This window comes from Penicillium chermesinum (assembly GCF_028974085.1).
Source record: "Penicillium chermesinum strain IBT 19713 chromosome Unknown utg000005l:1.0-4115287.0:1.0-4118363.0, whole genome shotgun sequence".
Lineage (NCBI taxonomy): Eukaryota > Fungi > Ascomycota > Eurotiomycetes > Eurotiales > Aspergillaceae > Penicillium > Penicillium chermesinum.
The window spans coordinates 731,372-749,383 of NW_026695315.1; the positions used below are offsets into that span (position 1 = coordinate 731,372).

General features: G+C 50.5%; 8 protein-coding genes across 8 annotated transcripts; 3 read left to right on the forward strand and 5 right to left on the reverse strand.

Annotated features, from left to right (window-relative positions):
• Positions 1–112: 112 nt before the first annotated feature.
• N7468_006418 (uncharacterized protein) lies at positions 113–2,380 on the reverse strand (the record flags this gene model as incomplete). The annotated part of the gene is made up of 4 exons (XM_058475714.1): positions 113–1,324; positions 1,376–1,852; positions 1,907–1,934; positions 2,004–2,380. 4 exons carry the CDS (start codon positions 2,378–2,380, stop codon positions 113–115), a joined length of 2,094 nt encoding a protein of 697 aa, XP_058328604.1.
• Positions 2,381–2,825: 445 nt separating this feature from the next.
• N7468_006419 (uncharacterized protein) lies at positions 2,826–4,514 on the reverse strand (the record flags this gene model as incomplete). Its single annotated transcript, XM_058475715.1, has 1 exon — positions 2,826–4,514. One exon carries the CDS (start codon positions 4,512–4,514, stop codon positions 2,826–2,828), a length of 1,689 nt encoding a protein of 562 aa, XP_058328605.1.
• Positions 4,515–4,969: 455 nt separating this feature from the next.
• Positions 4,970–8,174, forward strand: N7468_006420 (uncharacterized protein; the record flags this gene model as incomplete). The annotated part of the gene is made up of 19 exons (XM_058475716.1): positions 4,970–5,268; positions 5,321–5,426; positions 5,545–5,555; positions 5,604–5,659; positions 5,706–5,811; positions 5,862–6,020; positions 6,082–6,131; positions 6,181–6,265; positions 6,329–6,451; positions 6,503–6,888; positions 6,938–6,981; positions 7,029–7,071; positions 7,125–7,227; positions 7,283–7,307; positions 7,367–7,497; positions 7,549–7,613; positions 7,670–7,820; positions 7,872–7,901; positions 7,958–8,174. The coding sequence occupies 19 exons, from the start codon at positions 4,970–4,972 to the stop codon at positions 8,172–8,174; spliced, it is 2,190 nt and encodes a 729-aa protein (XP_058328606.1).
• Positions 8,175–9,147: 973 nt separating this feature from the next.
• Positions 9,148–11,435, reverse strand: N7468_006421 (uncharacterized protein; the record flags this gene model as incomplete). Its single annotated transcript, XM_058475717.1, has 4 exons — positions 9,148–9,624; positions 9,677–9,965; positions 10,020–10,446; positions 10,496–11,435. The coding sequence occupies 4 exons, from the start codon at positions 11,433–11,435 to the stop codon at positions 9,148–9,150; spliced, it is 2,133 nt and encodes a 710-aa protein (XP_058328607.1).
• Positions 11,436–12,207: 772 nt separating this feature from the next.
• N7468_006422 (uncharacterized protein) lies at positions 12,208–13,398 on the reverse strand (the record flags this gene model as incomplete). The annotated part of the gene is made up of 3 exons (XM_058475718.1): positions 12,208–12,672; positions 12,750–13,046; positions 13,138–13,398. 3 exons carry the CDS (start codon positions 13,396–13,398, stop codon positions 12,208–12,210), a joined length of 1,023 nt encoding a protein of 340 aa, XP_058328608.1.
• Positions 13,399–14,511: 1,113 nt separating this feature from the next.
• On the forward strand, positions 14,512–15,029 carry N7468_006423 (uncharacterized protein; the record flags this gene model as incomplete). The annotated part of the gene is made up of 2 exons (XM_058475719.1): positions 14,512–14,739; positions 14,820–15,029. 2 exons carry the CDS (start codon positions 14,512–14,514, stop codon positions 15,027–15,029), a joined length of 438 nt encoding a protein of 145 aa, XP_058328609.1.
• A 28-nt stretch (positions 15,030–15,057) lies between these two features.
• Positions 15,058–15,942, forward strand: N7468_006424 (uncharacterized protein; the record flags this gene model as incomplete). The annotated part of the gene is made up of 1 exon (XM_058475720.1): positions 15,058–15,942. The coding sequence occupies one exon, from the start codon at positions 15,058–15,060 to the stop codon at positions 15,940–15,942; it is 885 nt and encodes a 294-aa protein (XP_058328610.1).
• A 778-nt stretch (positions 15,943–16,720) lies between these two features.
• On the reverse strand, positions 16,721–17,664 carry N7468_006425 (uncharacterized protein; the record flags this gene model as incomplete). Its single annotated transcript, XM_058475721.1, has 2 exons — positions 16,721–17,431; positions 17,470–17,664. 2 exons carry the CDS (start codon positions 17,662–17,664, stop codon positions 16,721–16,723), a joined length of 906 nt encoding a protein of 301 aa, XP_058328611.1.
• Between the last annotated feature and the right edge of the window lie 348 nt (positions 17,665–18,012).

The following is an 18,012-nucleotide window of genomic DNA, read 5'->3' on the forward strand; positions in this document are numbered from 1 at the left end:
GTTAAGACCTGATGTCACATTGTATTTTGGGATGCTATGTTTTGAATATATTCGAATTAATGACTTTTTCACTATCTGACATGGCCTATGGGTGCTTCACACGATTGCTAAATTACCACCCGCGGCCATTACGCAACCCCCAGACCATCGACGCCCAGTTGAGATGGCTCATGTCCGGCCCGGATGGCTGACCGGGCCCCATGTTTGCGAGCATCCTGGGATCTACCCATGGGATGTTCGATGGCTCGCCCATCCCGTAGAACATATACTCACTCCCATCCACTGGCATAGATTGGGGGGTAGTGCTCAGATCGGTGGCCACTCCATTATTCGGCACAGCAGGGGCATTTGCTGCACGCTGTGTAGATTTGTGAATCCTTCGGTTGATACTCCGCACGATCTTTGGAGGGGCCTTTTGCTCCCCTGCATCACTGGCAACTTTTTCTAGAACTTCCCAGGCCTTTAACACGACGCCCGAGAACACTCCAAAAAGGCCATCGACCGGCGTATCCTCCGAAGCAAACCGGGCCTCGTAATTGCTGTTCATAATCTCCCATGCTCGTTCTGCATGCTTCCCGGCAGGTCGAGCTACCAGTTCTTGTACAATGTGCGCGTAAGCAGGGAAGGGGAAGTAGAAAGAGATGATCCAAGTGTACCCTTTAGTGAGAGACGACGTCAACATTTTGGTGTCGCACTCGAGCATGCGAAAAGCATGCTGGATGCCAGACTCGATTTGGGACCCTGTCAGGTGTTTCGCAGCGTCCATGTTCTTCGCATAACTTTCCAATAGATGACTTTTGGAAAGCTGTACATGGGACATCCAAACAGCCATGCAATGAAGCGAATTGCCCTCATCGCAGAACTGGAGATATTGGTGATGGATTTTGTTTTCAAAGGTGTTCATTTCCCCGTATGACTTGGTGAGAAGTTTCATGGCCGGATTGCTGAATTCACAGTGGAATGGAGCATTTCGCACATATTCCGCATGCTCACTGCGGGTTACAATGAACATTGTTTCAGTGGCATCTCCACGAGGGCTAGGAGGCACTTTCATTTCTGGCCAGAGACTGGATTCATTCACATTGAGAGGGACTCGGCAGTCCCAGGTCGGGTTGAGTATCGATGTTTTGGACTCGCTGAGCTCGCCTATGCGCGCATCAAAGCAGACAAGTGCCCACCACAGTCTTCGTCGCATCTCGGCTTCGAAGGGAGTGCACCGCGCGAGATCTGATTCATTGTGTATTCCCATGCGTTGTGCGATACTCACTGCAATAGCTAACATTGATCCTAGAGACCGGGGATGCATTCTGGCATGCAGTGATACCTAAATGGTGTTAAGCAATATGTCGACTAAAGATCGGGCGGGAGAAGTTACAAGAAACAGAAGATATGCTGTCAAGCAGTCGCGATTATCAGTTCGGAGGAACCGGCAGTTCAAGAGGGCTTGTTGACAGCCGAACTGATACCTCGTCAAAAGATCATCCCTTGACAAAGCAAAGAGGGCTTCGCATTCAGCCGCCGGGAGACTCCCGACGGCCATGCTGTATATGCTGAACATGAGGGCTTCGAGATGGGCGTTGAGGTTTGACGTATTGGAAGCCGCCTCGATGATTTTGCTTTGAAGACTGGGATGATGCGTGACCATTAAGAGGGGATTTACGTTTTCAAGGTATATTTGCCAGAGCCTAAAGATGTGTACTGGCTCTGGATGGAGCGTCGAGATGTCAACAAGCTCTTTGCGTGAAGTCAGAATAATATGGTCATCGCTTTGAAACGACTGATCCCACGACACTTTCACCGCTGACTCGGGAGCGCTTTCGGTCAACGCATAACCTGGATTGGGAGTTGGGAACTAGATTGGAATTAGAGAAGACTGCGAATAATATTTTGCCCAACTTAGACATACCCCGCCGCTCATAGCCCGCCAAATATCCCTGAGCGGTTGTTTGTTAATTCACATTGTCCAGAGGGTGGAACAGTAGTCAGGCTGTAGAAAAACGTACTTGGGCGATGTGGAAGGAGTGGAAGCAGATGGAGCTGCGTCTGCAAGCTGCTCATCATCCGACTCGTCATCCTCCCCATTTGCCGTTGGCCCTTGTTCTTTGTGGAGTGGATCAAACGGTACGTTATTCTGGCGAAGTAGATCTTCGTACTGGCGGAGACGACCTAGGAGCTCCCGTTCGGGGAATCGACGCTTCCGTGGGCGTGTCTGCGTTGCCGGGACACATTGTGTTTTGAGCCGGAGACAATTGGCACAAGGAAATTGGCGATTGCACTTGACTTTGCGCTGCTGGCAATTCACGCAGGCCAAGATTCGCTGCATCTTGGGCTGTGAGGGCGGGTGTTGCGGCCCTGCGCCAGAGCTCTTGGTGTCCGACATGACCCAGTCCAGCCTTATACCCACCCAGCAGGATCACAGTGTAGACTCGAAGGGGAGCAGGCTTGTACTAAGAGAAGATCTCATCTCTGACAGGAAATCCATTCTTGTATTCCCTGGGGCCCGAGAGACGATACAGTGAGCGTGACGCTTCGGGGATTTCTATTCTCCGTCCGGAGGTCAGTTTTGCCCGAAGTTTCAGGCCCGGGCTTTACGTTACGACCCCAACGGTGGCTGTCCAAAAAGACGCCCAAGATCCAATAAACCAGACCCTCTGCTTTTGCACTTGAAGCGATGAATAGCTATGAATTGGCTTTTGGATGGATTGAAGCATAATCGGGATCTGCTTGGTATCTACTAGTCGGTTGCACGCTTGTACTCATGATATTGGTGCATCTTGCAGGAGCTTTGGAGTTTTCTTTCTAAAACCCTTTGATTCGACGCAACATCAGCTAAGGTCGTAAAACCTCCATGAGGGCTTATAGTCGCGAGACAGCGGCTGGTGGATCATTGAGGCCCTGACTAATTCAATCGGCATGCGATTTCCCTGCAAAAATCGATCGTGGAAATCTTTCTCTGGAATAGCTCCCGTCTCCACAAGCTCTTGTCGCAAGGTAAAGATTTGGAGAGCCCCCAGCATATATCCGGCTTGATATAATGGGGAATAGTCACCATTCAGGGACCGCCTGACTTCACCCTCTGCCGTCGCACGCTCGTGGCCGACCTCGGCTACGAGCAAGTCAATGCATTCCTGGGGAGACATTTGACCGAGATGGAATTTGACCGAAAAGATAATCCGGGCACAGCGATGCAGTCGCCAGAAGAGCATCCCGATCCTGTTCTGGGGAGTCTTTTTGAAGCGGTCGTCGTTCCAGAGAAGGAATTCCCAGTACAGTGACCATCCTTCAATCCAAAATGGAGTGTCGAATAGCTTTCTGTATGGCTTGTGCCTTGCGTTGTAGTGGAACTGCAGATGGTGACCCGGTATCATCTCATGAAAGACAGTGGCGCGAGAAAAGTGAATGTTATTTCCACGCATGCTCATGAGCTTTTCGTCGTGCGCCATCGAGCCGACCGGATAAGAAACAATGATTGATGTTCCACCAAGGAAGAAGGGGTTGACTTTTTGCCGTTCAGGCGACATCATGAACATTTGCCAGGTCTCTTTGGCGATCTGCGGTACCGTAACCAATTGATGATCTTCGACAAAGGTAATGGCTTCTTGAACCAGGCCTCGGACGAGATCTATCTGTTTTCCGGGCTCGACAAAGTCATTTTTGACTTCCTCCAGAGCCTGATGCCAGTCCTCGTGTCCCATCCCCCGCGACGCCTTTTCCATCTCTGCAATACACCAGTGGAACTCCTTTTCGCCAATTCGAAGGATCTCCTCTGGCGAGTATGGGATCATTTCTGCCAGCAACTCGTCGAGTAAGCCTTCACGCCCAATGGGCTGACCGACTATGGCATTCTCATTGCCCGGCTCGATACCTACGAGGGTTTCGCGGACAAAAGCCGCGAGCCTCTCAAGGGAGATATCTGCCGAGTTGTACGGACTTTCGACCCACCAGTCGAACAAAGGGTCATATCCCTTGTAGAACTTGAACCAGTCCCGAAGGTGACCCCGAAGGCTTTGGACCGCATTTGCGGCCCGAAATGCACTGTTTTTGCCAATTTGGAATTGGACAGGGTTGGCTGTGATCTGGTCGATCAGGTTGTTTGCCTCCACATATAACTCAAAAAGCGTTTGAGCAGCAGCCTTGGGTTCCATTGGCGAACCTAGAGCTTGAGCTTCACATAGGTCAACGACGATATGGGCAAAGGGCAGCAAAGGCGTCGCTTGCTCATTTTGCTTGCAGTCAAGATCTAATTCGCGACGCTGTCGCTCCAAGTAATTCTTGAGGAGGAGATAGTCTATCTTTTCCTGTTGGTTATACACGTCAAAGGGCTGATCACCGAGAGCACTGAGCTCCTGATCAAAGAAGTCATATAGCCGCTTTGCTCTGCGAGGAGATATTGTGATAGGGTAGAACCTCTTGATTTCCTTCAGATCTTCCTTTACACGTTCGATCCTTTCGCGAATATCGTCGCCGTGGGAGTACCGCAGGGCGATGCCTCGCGGGGTGCTCGAGGAAACCATCGCAAAATAGTCTAGTTTCTCGTTATCAGTAGAGACTTGAGGTGCATGCACGGCGAGACAAGATGTAAAGCTTGATAAGTGCAAAGAAGCCTAAGAAATCCCGCCAGAGCAGGGGCCCGGAAGGTCCAGGCGTGAGTTTCGGGGGAGCGCCCCGACATTAAGCGACCAAGGGCTATCATGTCGCCAGCCGCTCCGACTGGTGCGATTGGGGCTAATATGTTAAGCAATCAGCCTCCGCCTTTTTACCCAAACGGGGGGCGATTGAGGTTATCAGAGTGGCGGGCCGCACTCTAACGCAACAACGGGATGGCGTGCGGGGAAAAGCAACAAAGGGTTACATTCTTATCTTTCCAGGGCTGAACGCGCAAGATATGCATAACAACAGGATTCCCTCATGTCTGGATTCGAGGATCATTGTCATTTATTCCTATCGTTGACACGCGGTCTCGTTGGCCATGCACGAACGAGGAGATTACGAGCCCCAGGGCGATCACAAGATAGAGAAGTCGCGCCAGTGGGACCCCAACCTGCCACAGGAGAAGGTGGAGGAGATCCACGAAGCAGTGATCACAGAAGATCAAGAAAAAGCAGTGGAAGTCGAGAAGTCCTTGGTGCAAGATTCCCAATATGAATCAGTTCGTGCTGCTGTGCGCAATACAGATGGCGGGGAGCCCGCTAATACAGTGCGCGCCTGGATCCTGGGGACGATCTTTTGCACAGTCGGCAGTGGAGTGAACATGTTTCTGAGCATGAGGTAATTGGACACCTGCCATACTCACCAAAATGCAAGCTAAAGCCTCTAACAGGAGTCCGGCGATATCGATCCCTGCCATTGTTGTGCAATTGGTGGTTTATCCTTTTGGCTGCCTATGGGCCAAAGTTGTTCCTACCAAGACATTCAACACATTCGGGGTGCGTTGGACCTTCAATCCAGGTCCTTTTAATATGAAAGAGCATACAGTAATCACAGTAAGCGTCTTCGAATAGGGCCTTCACGACTTTCGAGATTCTAACGGGGCTTTGTTTATAGATCATGGCCAAGTAAGTTTGCAGGTGATACTACTATACTGTGTCTCCTAACCCAACCAGCGTCTCGATAGGTTATGCATACTGTACTGATGCATTGCTGGCATTGAAAGCACCATGTATGTGAACGCCATGGCAAAAGGGGTAAATACTAATAAGACTTAGCCCTGTACAACTTGGATCTGTCCTGGGGATTCCAGCTTCTATTCGCATTAAGTAGTCAAGTCATAGGAATTGCACTTGCTGGGATGTTTCGCCGATTCCTGATATGGTGAGCTGTCCACCTCGCTGGCAAAAGACGATGTTTCTAATGATGCGAAGGCCGGCCGCCATGATATGGCCAACTCAATTCGCCAATACCACTTTGTTCTATGCCCTTCATGACAAAAGCCCATCCAATCCTTTGGAGACAAACGGATGGAGTATTTCGCGCTATCGCTACTTCATGTATGTCATGATAGGCGCATTTTGCTGGTATTGGTGAGTTACTTGCTTATTCCTTCCTGTGCCTGCGCCGGCGAAAGCTCTCTAAATCAGTTAGGTTACCGGGCGTGGTTTGGCAAAGCCTTTCAGTCTTTGCATTCATTACTTGTAAGGCTTGTGACGACACCTGATTTTGACTAGACTGACGGACGACAAGGGATTAAACCGAACAATGTGGTTTTAAACCAGCTGTTTGGTGGCTATACTGGGCTTTCTCTCATTCCAATCACATTCGACTGGACGTAAGTTTAAGAACAGAAAGCCCTTCCTAGAGAACCCCCATTCATGACGCTGACCCCTTGAAGATACGTCTCTGCTTATCTCTTGGACCCGTTGCTGACCCCGGCTCACGCAATCTTCAACACCATGATCGGACTTGTAGTATTTGTGTTGATAACTACGATCGGAATTGCGTACACTGGAGCCTTGTATGTGGAACTTTTACCCTGTGAGCCTCGCTTGATCTAACAACATACCAGGTACTCTGAATACCTTCCTATAAATACGTCCACTACCTTTGACAACACACAGCAAGCATACGAAGTTCGAAATATCCTTGGCCCCAACTTCTCGTTTGATGAGAAGAAATACAAAGCCTACTCGCCCATGTTCCTAGCACCCACCTTCGCTCTGAACTACGGACTCTCTTTCGCCGCCCTGACTGCGGTGCTAGTGCACGTTGTTTTATACCACCGCACGGAGATATGGCGTCGTTTCAGGGAAGCTCGAAACCAAGAATCCGACATTCATCTCATGATGATGAAAAAGTATCGCGAAGCTCCTGAATGGTGGTATGGAGCTCTTTTCATTGGGGCTATTGCGCTTGGTCTTGGCGGTGTGCTCGGATATGACACGAATATGCCTTGTACGTTCCTCTCGAGATTGTCCCGTGAAGATTCTAATGTGCTTCACAGGGTGGGCTTTCTTCGTGTCTCTGATCATTGCGTTTATATTCATTGTGAGTCTAAACCCGCCTCGGTGATGCCCGATACTAATCCATCCAAGATTCCAACTTGCATGATAATGGCCGTCACGAACATCCAGCTCTGTAAGTATCTCTTTGATGTTCGATAATCCGTCAGAAAAGCTCATCAGATGCAGCTCTTAATGTCCTGTCCCCATTCTTGGCTGGGTTTATGATCCCCGGGAGGCCAATCGGTGTTATGGTTTTCAAAGTCTTCAGCACGATCACACTGGGGCAAGCGTGAGTCATGACTCTGCATCAGCTGTTTTGATCATCCCGACTGACGCTTATATAGGCAAGTTTACTGTCAAGATCTGAAGGTACTCTAAAGCTTCAATCCTATATGCGTCGAATGTGTGATAACTGATATTCCCCACAGTTGGCACACTACATGAAAATTCCACCCCGAGTCACATTTATGTCTCAGGTCATCGCTTCGTTATGGGCCTGTTTTGTGCAAATTGCAGTCATGAACTGGACTATGGGGCATATTGATAATGTTTGCGCTGCGTATGTTGCTGTTCTCTCTCTCAAGATTGAAAATTTGCTTACATGAATTAGAGATCAAGCCTCTCATTTTTCATGCCCGAATGGGCGGACGTTCTTCTCCTCAAGCATCGTATGGGGTACGTTGAGCCCAACCAGCAATACCATACCTTGACCTGACGCTGATTCATTGTAGGTGTCATCGGGCCCAAACGAATCTTTGGCCCCGGCGCAATCTACACCTCGATCCAATGGTTCTGGCTCATTGGCGCGGGGCTCCCTGTTGTGTTCTATGTATTCACGCGCCTGTTTCCAACATCCAAACTGCGACTCTTGAATGCTCCCGTGTACGTGAACCGCTTCCTTCTCCAGACCATTTAATGCTGACCAGATGCAAGAATGCTCGGCGCCATGTCCTGGCTGCCTCCGTGAGTTACCATGAAGACCCCGTGCTTGTACTATTCTGTGCGCTAATGAATCCTAGGGCCACTCCAATCAGTTACTCGTCTTGGATCATCTTCGGCCTCATCTTCAACTACTGGATCCGTCGTCGGTGGGGCGGATGGTGGCGCCACTACAACTACATCACGGCTGCTGCACTCGACTCGGGCCTCATTCTGTCCACCATTGTCATCTTCTTCGCCATAACATTGCCCGAGGTTTCGGTGCCAAATTGGTGGGGGGAACTCGGCCCCCTTTGAAACGATGGTGCGTGCCATACGACTTGATCTTTGGAAGTTCCCACTAACCCGACTCTAGGATTACCTGTCGACTGCCTATAGGAAGACAGTCGCACCTGGAGAGAAGTTTGGCCCAGCCACATGGTAGATGGTTGATCGGGAGTACTGACTTGCATTTTTCTCGACTGAACATGCTGAACATGGTTTATCGCATGGCTGCCGTGGTGTTTGCGCGACATAATCTAGTCTGAGAATATCTCTCAGAATGAGTGTCTTCTGTGGCTCGTTTTGGGAGCTCGATCCCATCATTTAGGTAAGGACGGATTTGCATCTGTGTAGCTTCAGCGATCAAAGGACTCTGGGGCCCCCAGCTACGCTACGATACAGGATCAAATAGACAATGGATATAAAGAGTTATAAGTTTCTTATGATATTCACTGAGAATTCGACTTGAGTAGCTTTGCAAAGTGGACGATACTCGCCATAGTCTGACAGCCGGATGCCGCTGCCAGCTGCCCTATTGTCGGCTCTCGGAAAATTTCGCTTTAGTAGCTTTCCATTTTCGAGTCCACAAGATGACTTTCTAAAATGCCCAGCGCCTAAGAGCGCTCAGCCGTGAAAAGTTGTCGTCTGACTCCGATTGAAAGAGCCGTATGCTATGTTCACAAGACCAATCCCTACATAAGACTATATAAACTTATTTAAATGGCATGCGGATGGAAAGCGGGAAATGACCACAGGACCGAAGAGAATACCAGCCAATCACGGCTCAGTCACGAATTGTCACGACACAGGGACTGAATCGTGATCATTCTGTTCTGGTGAAATCCAAGTCTTGACGATGCTGATCTCGAGCAATAAACAAAGAACTGCGAAGACTGGGAGAGCATGTTTTAAAGTTGGGATGAAGTATACTGGAGCAGAATGTTATATTATAGTGGGTTATCATTAAGAATGATGAAATTTGAACCATTGATATAGCAGAGCTAAACGGTCATTCAGTGTTCCATTCCCCGCCAGCTGGGTCCAAGTCAACATCCATAACCCATGTTGCGAGATCAAAGTTATCGAAATCCGCTAGATCAATGTTATCAAGATCTGAGAATCCTGCGGCGGTGTCTACAGTCAGTGGGGTTGACGCAGAGATCGTTTGAGGAGTGATATCGGAGATCTGCCTGTCATTGCTCGAGCTCGAAACATTGTCAATAGGGGCGCCCGTTGTGCGTAGCCCGGCAAATGAATCCAAAATGCGATCAAGTTTGCGTGAAAGCGTCTTTGATGCCTGTTGGCAATAAGTATGATTAGGGTCACCAGGGCGCGTCATAAGATCAAGATTGGCGACCAAGACCGACAGGTTCCGAATCAAAGCACTCGGCTTTAAAAGGGGTGGAAGCGGCTGGGTCGGATCTCGAGAAGCACTTTCCAGAGCTGTGATCAGAATGGAGGCACAGGGCAATCCGTAAGATAGCAACTTAAATTGGTTAGTCGGGTCCTTTCAGGGGATGAATGAAGAATTCACTCACGATCTCGGGAACTTCACGAAAGGTAAAGGATGTCTTGTTCCGGGAATTTGTCATTTGGATGACTGTTTCCAAAATGCTGGAGGAAAGTTCCAGTAGCATTGGCAAAGGTGTTTGCAACCCTTCGCCTAGGATCCTTTGGATGTAAAATTGTATGTGAAGGTAGGACAAATAGATTTTGCCGAGCATAAAGCAGCCAGCCACAGGGATATCCGAGTCCCAACAGTCGGGGCGATACTTGAGATGGGGAGGCAAAGAATCCCACACTTGTATACAACGGTCAAACAGCTCTCTTTCTGTCAATTAGCAAGGGGTCTGATCAAACCTGAAGCAAGAGGGGTCTCACAGAAGTTTTGTCTTGTCGACAGGGCGCACGGCAGAAATCTGAAATTCAATCATTTCCTCCCGGAAAACGCCGAGGATGCATCTTACGCGAGCCCATGTTGTCGTATGATATCTCGAATCATTTGCCCAACCATCGGAAGTCACCTTCCTACACGAGCTCTCGACTTCTGCCTCCGATGACACGAAAATATCCCTTGATGCCAGATCGAGAGGCAGTTTGCAGTCTGCATGACGAGCTGACATACGAGGTGGCCGACTGAGTACTATGGCAAATACCTTGTCCAGGTAATAGGAGGAAGCATATGTCTTTCTTCGACATTCAGCCAGAAAGAAGGGAATTGCGCGTGAGGAGTAGGTTGCCTCGCGATTGAGACCGAGCGCGAATACATCGTTTGAGAGATCGCTAACTCGCCGCCAGCCGTGGAGTCCTTCCGTCGTGAATACTAAAGCAAACAAAATGGGTCTTGTGAGACTTACCCGCATCTCCTGCAAGAAGCGTTGTAAGTTGGAGATTTTCTTGCGCCAGCCATATAATCAAGTCTGTCGTCCGTGGGCTTAACTCCCGCGCAAGGCGCAGACAAGAATCGCTATACCATATCATATCCTGCATCAGGGCATCTTCACTTTCATCCTCATGACGAGAAAAATACAGCGCCGAACGTGCGGCAATGGTATATACAAGACCCAAAGCCTCGACACGTAGACAAGGACCCGTGAAAAGTGCGCAAAATCCTTCAGGATCCAAGGATGGTGTTATCGTGATCTCGAGCGACGACGCTTGAAGTACGCCTCTTGCAAGCTGAGTAGGGTCCTGGATCTCCAGTACTCCATCCTCACTTTCGTTGGCATAGCCTGCCATGGTCAGACCGGTTTTCATGGATGCTATGAGCTGAGAAACGATCGGCCTTGCAACCAGCGCAGCCTGGCTAAACTTGTAGTACTCGTTTAACAGCCTTTCAATTGTCGGCAACAATGAGAGCTTTGACACAAGATGGATCATGGTCGCCAGGTTTGCCTCATGAGCCAGCTTACTCTCAGTCTCCACGCGCGAGAAATACGATCTCGATTCGGGAGCGACCAAGGAAGCAAACGGCCAAAGCCAAGGCTTGAATGTGGCAGGCCTGATTGACTCCATCTCTGCCCTACCCTGGCTGACCGATTCATTTGCTTGCGGAGAATCGAGAAACGTGTGTGTCTCTAATAGATTTGAGATAGGCTGTATTGGGTCCAGGATCGGGGTTGGCATTGCCGTAGCTCGCCTGGTAAGTGGCGCTGGGTGATACCAGCATCTATTTTGCAGTTGTCTGCGGAGACATCCGCCGCAGACAGGCTTCTGGTGGTCACATCGGACTTTTGCTTTACGGCACGGCTCGCATGAAGCCAACGACCGATTGCGCCGGCGACTAGAAGTAGACATGGTATGCTTCAATGGGTCACTAGTATACACGTCCCGAAGCGAGAAGGTCGAAGTTTCCCCATTGGGTGAAGAGAAGTTCGGGTCAGAGCAGGCATCGGATTTGACACACACAAAGGAAACGATAATGTGTGCTTCTTGGTGCCTGAACATTCGATGTCGGTTTATCTGGCCAGAGCGTAATTCTTACCAGAAATTACAGGTATATTTCATGTCCTGCGAAAGGTGGAAGACGATGTCCCCACAGGGCGGTGAAATTGAAGTATCGGGGTTGTATCGGACTAACCGGGCTAATCTACTCCGGCCATTCCATCCTAATCTTGATTGACTCACAAAGTGATTGAAAGTTCGAAAAGCGAATGTCTGATCTTCAGAAAAATAGAAGCAAATAAATCTCGTTGAATCTCGCTACATTCTACATACTACTAGTACACCTGCTATCTCGTGGTACAAGGGCTTCCTGCTTGTGCGACAGCGCAGACTGATTCGGTGTTGAAGCCTTATTTCCTAGTTAAAAGGGTTAACATAATCCAACGCACGGAACTAAACCAGGAGATGAGTATTAATTTATGATAGTAAGTGAGCGATGGTGCCGCTGTGGTAAAATAGCAGTATTAATATATGATTGATGAGCAATATCCATGTCAGACTTAGTCTCAGACTGGAGGACTAGGACTCATATGCGAACGGCCTTGACTATGCAAGGGCAGGCAAATCTCTGATCGAAGACTTGAGAATTGCTTGATGAGGTTCATTTTGGTATTTATGTACATGATTAGGCCGCAATGGCTTTCAAGAATGGAGCGCACTCGTGGCCTTGCGTGACCTTCGAAATTGGTGTCAAATAAGCTTCCGAGTCCTCCTGGGTCTCTTGGAGCCAGCGAACATAAGCCTGAGCGACCTTGAGCCACAGATGCTTCTCTTGCTCGCTGGCGCCAAGGCCCTGCCAGACCCAGAGACGGGACCCGGTGTCGAAAATGAAGACATCGTTGCCATCGAGATCTGACTGCTGCACATGGCCTCCCTCGTTGACGAGATCAAAGGAAAGGGTGCCCGATGCATCACTGAGTCGGAACAATCTACGTGGACGGGCGTTACTGGAGTCGCTCTGTAAGCTTCTTGAGAAGTACCCGGGTCTCGGGGCTTGTAGCGAGGACTGATCAGCCTCTTTACCACCGAGCAAGTCAACCACGATTCTGGATCTAGACTCCAGCTGAGAGAGAACCTCAACATCGACATGCTTTGCCAGAGTCATATCGTTCACAACCTGAGCAGCCTTGGCCTTTTCCATTGGGCTGCATTTCTTCCCTGCCAAACCCAGATCTTATCGCCTTTGTCCAGAACAAAGACATCATTCTCGTCCAGACTCTCCCAAGTGGGCTCCACTTCATGCACAATGATGGGGCTGATACGGCCAGAGCCTGGGTGCTTGAAGATGCGGAGTAAAGTGAGAATCTCCTTAGGTTCCTCGGGCTCAACGTGGGTGAAGCCAGAACGCACCCCGCCAGAGCGGATTCTGATATGGTGGAAAAGTGCGAGGAACTCCTCAGAGGGCTGCTGCTGAATCTCCCGGTGCTGCGTTGCCGCGCCCTGCAGGAACTCATCTAGCTCCACCTGTCTTATACGCGGCAGTGCCAGCCTCGTCCTGCGTGGTCTTGCTGCCGAGCCAGAAGAAGATGTCATGGCCAAGCTTGTGGTCACCGACCTTGTAGCTGTGCAGCACAATGTAGCTGTCTCCATCGTAGAATTCCCCCGTCCTCTCCTTGGGCCAGGGAACAACCTGGAAGTCTTCAATGCGCCAGATAAAGAGTCCGGGCACCTGACCGACCTTGCCGTTGTTCCAAGCGGGCTCGGAGGCAGCCGAATTGTACTTCACACGGTGGTCCAGATCGGAGCCAATCAACTCCACATTGCTGTCCTTAATGTCATACTCCTTGGGGTGAACCAATCCTTCGTGGGGTGCCATTCTGTCGATATTGTTTGTGTATTTGGGTATTGGGAACAGCGTGGATGCAGCTCCGGCTGATGTCATGGAGTCACATGATAGTCGGCAAAGAGGTCCCACCGACTGGAGAATACCCCCTGATGTTAATGGGGACAAAAGAAGGACTAATGGTCGGGCAAGACGAGATGATAGTCATTTTTGTATTGCAGATCGATCGTTGTCCCCACAGTCACGATGAGTAGCCAGCATAATCAAGATCAAAATAGGGTAGCACCGGCGTACAGACTAGTATGCAGGGGATGAAGCCGGCTGGCCTACAACACCACACAACTGGGGCGATAGCTAGTGCCAGGGAAACACCTAACCGTGACCAAAAATAAGATTAGCGAGAAAAAGTATGACCGACTAGTCTGAGCCAGAGCCAAAATGGCCCAAAGAGAGCGATAGATGATCTCGCGGACCCCACTCTTGAGCCAATCTGATACAAGGCCAACCTTATATACCCTTGCCTTCATTGGCACAACGCGTCCCGAGGCCCTGGTCTGGATCATGTACTAGTTATCATGTAACATAAGGTACCCCATGGGTGATTTCAACAGTATGATCCCCAGAAACAGACAGCAAGAGGTGATCTATCACGGAGTGCTGATTCTTGTCACACACAGGCTTTATACCAATCACGAACAGGAGGTCGAAGAGGCTTTCCCTCTAGACCGTCCGGAAACCTAGCTTGCTGATCAGGTGCATCTGTGAAAGGGGACCTCTTCGTATGATGACACGAGCCTCGAGAGCGCCCACTTGGACATAACTAATTAGTGGAGCTGGAGGCAATAATTCATCGCAAAAGGCCGAAAACCCTTGGAATCAACCCCCTGATCCGCCGATCGCTGGGCGGACACCAGTCGCGATCTGCGTCACCAAAACTTCTGTCCAAGGGAAACCCGCCGATCTTAATTCCATGGAACCACGCTGAATACCGTTCGGCCTATCGACTGCCCCGATTGACTGGGGCTTTTGTCAGGCCCACTTCTCATTAAGAAGCCTCCCCCACGGCTAATAATTGCATCACGCCTGCAAATCTTCCAAAAATCTTCTCTAGTCCTTCCAGGTTGCCAGAGCAGAACACTGGACGGCATGAACTTCGGCGCCAAACAACCGCATGCCCATACGTGTGGGGAATGCGGCGCCCCAGTGGACATCTATCCCCTCCACACGCTAGATAACATCAAAGAAAACTATTCCTACGTCAATTGGTTCATGCGCTTTAACGATGCCCTGGACGCGAATCAGCTCAACAGGGCTCTATCACGCCTTTTTGAGATTGGGGACTGGCGCAAACTAGGCGGGCGATTAAGACGTAAGGTATTGCGCCGATCTGTCGCGGCTTGTTCGAGGCGTGGCAGTCTTCCGACACCGCAGAGCATTTGCTAACAATCCGCCAGCCCGATGGCAAACTGGAGATTCATGTGCAGAAGCCCTCGCCGGCAGATAAGCACAATGTATACGTGTATACGACACACACCTCATACGACATGAGACTGCGAGACCACCCGGTGGGCAGCCGTCTCCCCCGCGACTCACGGTCCATCGCTGCATTCGATATCTCCCGATTTCCGGCCATTTCTAGCCCGGACGAACTTTCCGACGTTTGAGGAGATTATCCAAAAGAATTTGCCCCCAATGTCGGTCCATATCAGCTCGTTCCACGACGCCACTTTAATCGCCTTAGTATGGCCTCATGTCATGATGGACGCTTTAGGCGGCCATGCGCTGCTCTCCGCCTGGTCATCAGTCTTAGCGGGGCGTGAAGATCAGGTTCCGAAGCTGGTCGGCGCGCGGAAAGACGCCCACCGGGAGGTGCTGGAAACCTCGGCGGACGATCTCGGCGAAGAATTCGAGCTGGAGAAGAGGCGGCTCAAAGGACGCGACCTGTTCAAGTTCTCCATGCGATTTCTGTGGGAGATGACTACCAACTCCAACTACGAGCGCCGAGTCATCTATATGCCCCGAGATACGGTTCTCAAACTGAAGAAGACGGTTCAGAAGGAGATCGCGGAGGGTGCGCACGGATTCGGCGCGAAGCCTTTTGCGAGTGAAGGAGATATACTTACTGCGTGGGTCGCGCGAGCCCTGGCGGCAGCGCAGCCAAAGCCTCGACCGCTGGTCATCTTCAGTTTCCTGAACACTCGTTTCAGGTTTCCGAGTCTGCTCAAATGGGGAGGGGTCTTTGTGCAGAATATGGTTCTTGCAACATACTCGTTCCTCACTGCCAGGCAGGCCCAGGGATCCGTGGCGTCGATTGCACTGTCCCACCGGCAACAATTCACGGCGCAGTCGACCGAGAAGCAGACGATACACTTCATGAGAAGTGTTTTCAAAGACATCGATTCCGGCAAGAGTCCACGGCTTCTGTTCGGCGAATCGGACTCTGTCGTGCTCTTGACCAACAACCTATTCAAAGCCAATCTGATGCAATCCGTGGACTTTTCGCCGGCCATTATCCGCCAAGGAGAGCCTTCATCTGAGAGGACGAACCCCCCCCGGAACCATGGTCTGGTACTATAATGAGGCGGTAGGCAAGGCGGATAATCTGAATATCTTCATGATGCTGGGGAAGGACTACGGTGAAAACTGCTGGTTCTTGGGAACTTTTCAGCCCCAGACCTGGACAAAAATAGAAGAGGCTATACTACAGTTATAACGAAAACAACCTGACAATGAAAATGACTTATGACAGGGAATTGGCAAAGGACCTTTTTCCAAGCCTGTCGATTCCGAACGCACAGTCTGGACGCCCCCGCGGAACTAGTCTAGACAACCGGGCTCAAGGAGGCCTTTCCACACATTCCGTTGTTACTCAGAATCGTCGCATCCACTTGCATGAGTAGCTGGGTTCCGATGTACTGTTCCAGAAAACGACTATGTTTCAAGAGTTGTATTGATATTAGCGGGCGTCAAACAGCCCGGAATTAATTAGTAAGATAGTATTTTGGTATCATAGGATATGGGAAAACGCTCATCGTAACTTCGTGGTATATGCAAAAGCCCGTTCCCGTTGTAGGTGCGGATTCCTCGATTTGTGACGGCCGCGATCAACATACAGATGCTTTTTCCCAAGGAGAGACGTTGTCGGTGACTCCTGGTGCCAACCCATTGGTTGTGCTGTGTGCAAACAGAAAAGAAGTGCGGGGTATATGAGAAGAACGAGAGGCGCCGTTGTATGCAAATGTGTTGTTCAGCCCCATGGGGCCTTGTTGAAATTGCGCGAAAGAAAGAACGAGACGCCTACCGATCGAGGCGCGCCACGCAATAACGCACTGCTTCCTCGATATCCGGCCGGGTTTCATCGAGAATCGTCACAGTCCACGTCTTCTAGACCGTTTGCATGCCCTTTCGAACCTCGGCTCGTAGGCAAAGAGTCGGCGTGGTTGTAGTCGGTCATGAGCTGAGAAGGATCGACAAAAGAGGGGTAGCGGGGGCCGCCAACGCGATCAAAGGACGATTGCCAGACATGCCGGTGGGCGACATTGACTAACTTTCCCAGCACGGCAATCTCCAGCTTCAGCTTGATGCTGTAGAGCGTAGCCTTGAGGGTAGTTTGGTAGATGTAGAAATTCATGAACTCGATGACCATCAGCGCGATGTCCATGAGCACACAAGACACGTTGACCGCCAGCAGCTGGATGATCGTCTTCCGGGTCCCACGATCAGGATTCAATTGCAACAGGCGCCACGTTTCCCACATGTATAGACAGGAGATGATCACTTCTTGGACACAGAAGCCGGTCAGCTGAATCTTTTCCATAATATCGTACCCGCGCACCGAGGCGTCGGTGTGGGAGAAATTCGCGTCGAAGGTCAAAACGGTTGTCGGGATATGGAGGAAGAAGATGTTCGCGATAATCATCCCCTTTACCAGGCGCAAAATCCGGAGGTTCTCGAGAACCAAGTGCAGCCGGGAGTACAGGACGAATGACTGGCCGGTAACCATGGTCCACCATCCGATGGTGAGCAGGACGATCGGGAGCCATGTCGCGGTGGTCAGGGCGAAGAACTTGATCAGGTAGCCCACGGAGCAGGGAGGATGCCGACCGAGGCTATCAACATGCTCCAGAAGTAGGGACCGCGGTAGCGCTTGAAGGTGAGGAAGATGACGACAATCAGCTCGATGACGTTGTACCACGCGACCCCGATAAAGGTTGCGATGGTGATGCGCAGGCCATTACTGTCGCCGGTGTAGCTGCCAGTGATCCAGCTGCTGGGGCTGGCATCACTGGAGGACGACATCGTGTGAGGGTCATGGAGGGAACGCGCGGGTTAGGGGGGTAAGAGGATTTTACGCGGGGAAATCCTTTCGTGAGCTTTCCAAGCTAGTCCGACTCGAGAGGGTAAAAACCAGCCTTGGCAACAGGGATGGGCCGCCCTCGACCCACCACCCCCTGCTGTTTCCGGCGTGAAGTGCATTGTTTTGGCGACCGGGGACGAAGATTCGGGGAGTATATCCTGTAGGCTGTTCGACATGAGGGCTACGTCTCGTATTTAAAACTTAAGCTTATCTTCCAGCCCCATAACGATGCTGCGGGAGCTTACAAGAATGGGGAATCACATGTGATTGGGAGGCGAAAGATAAGGTGT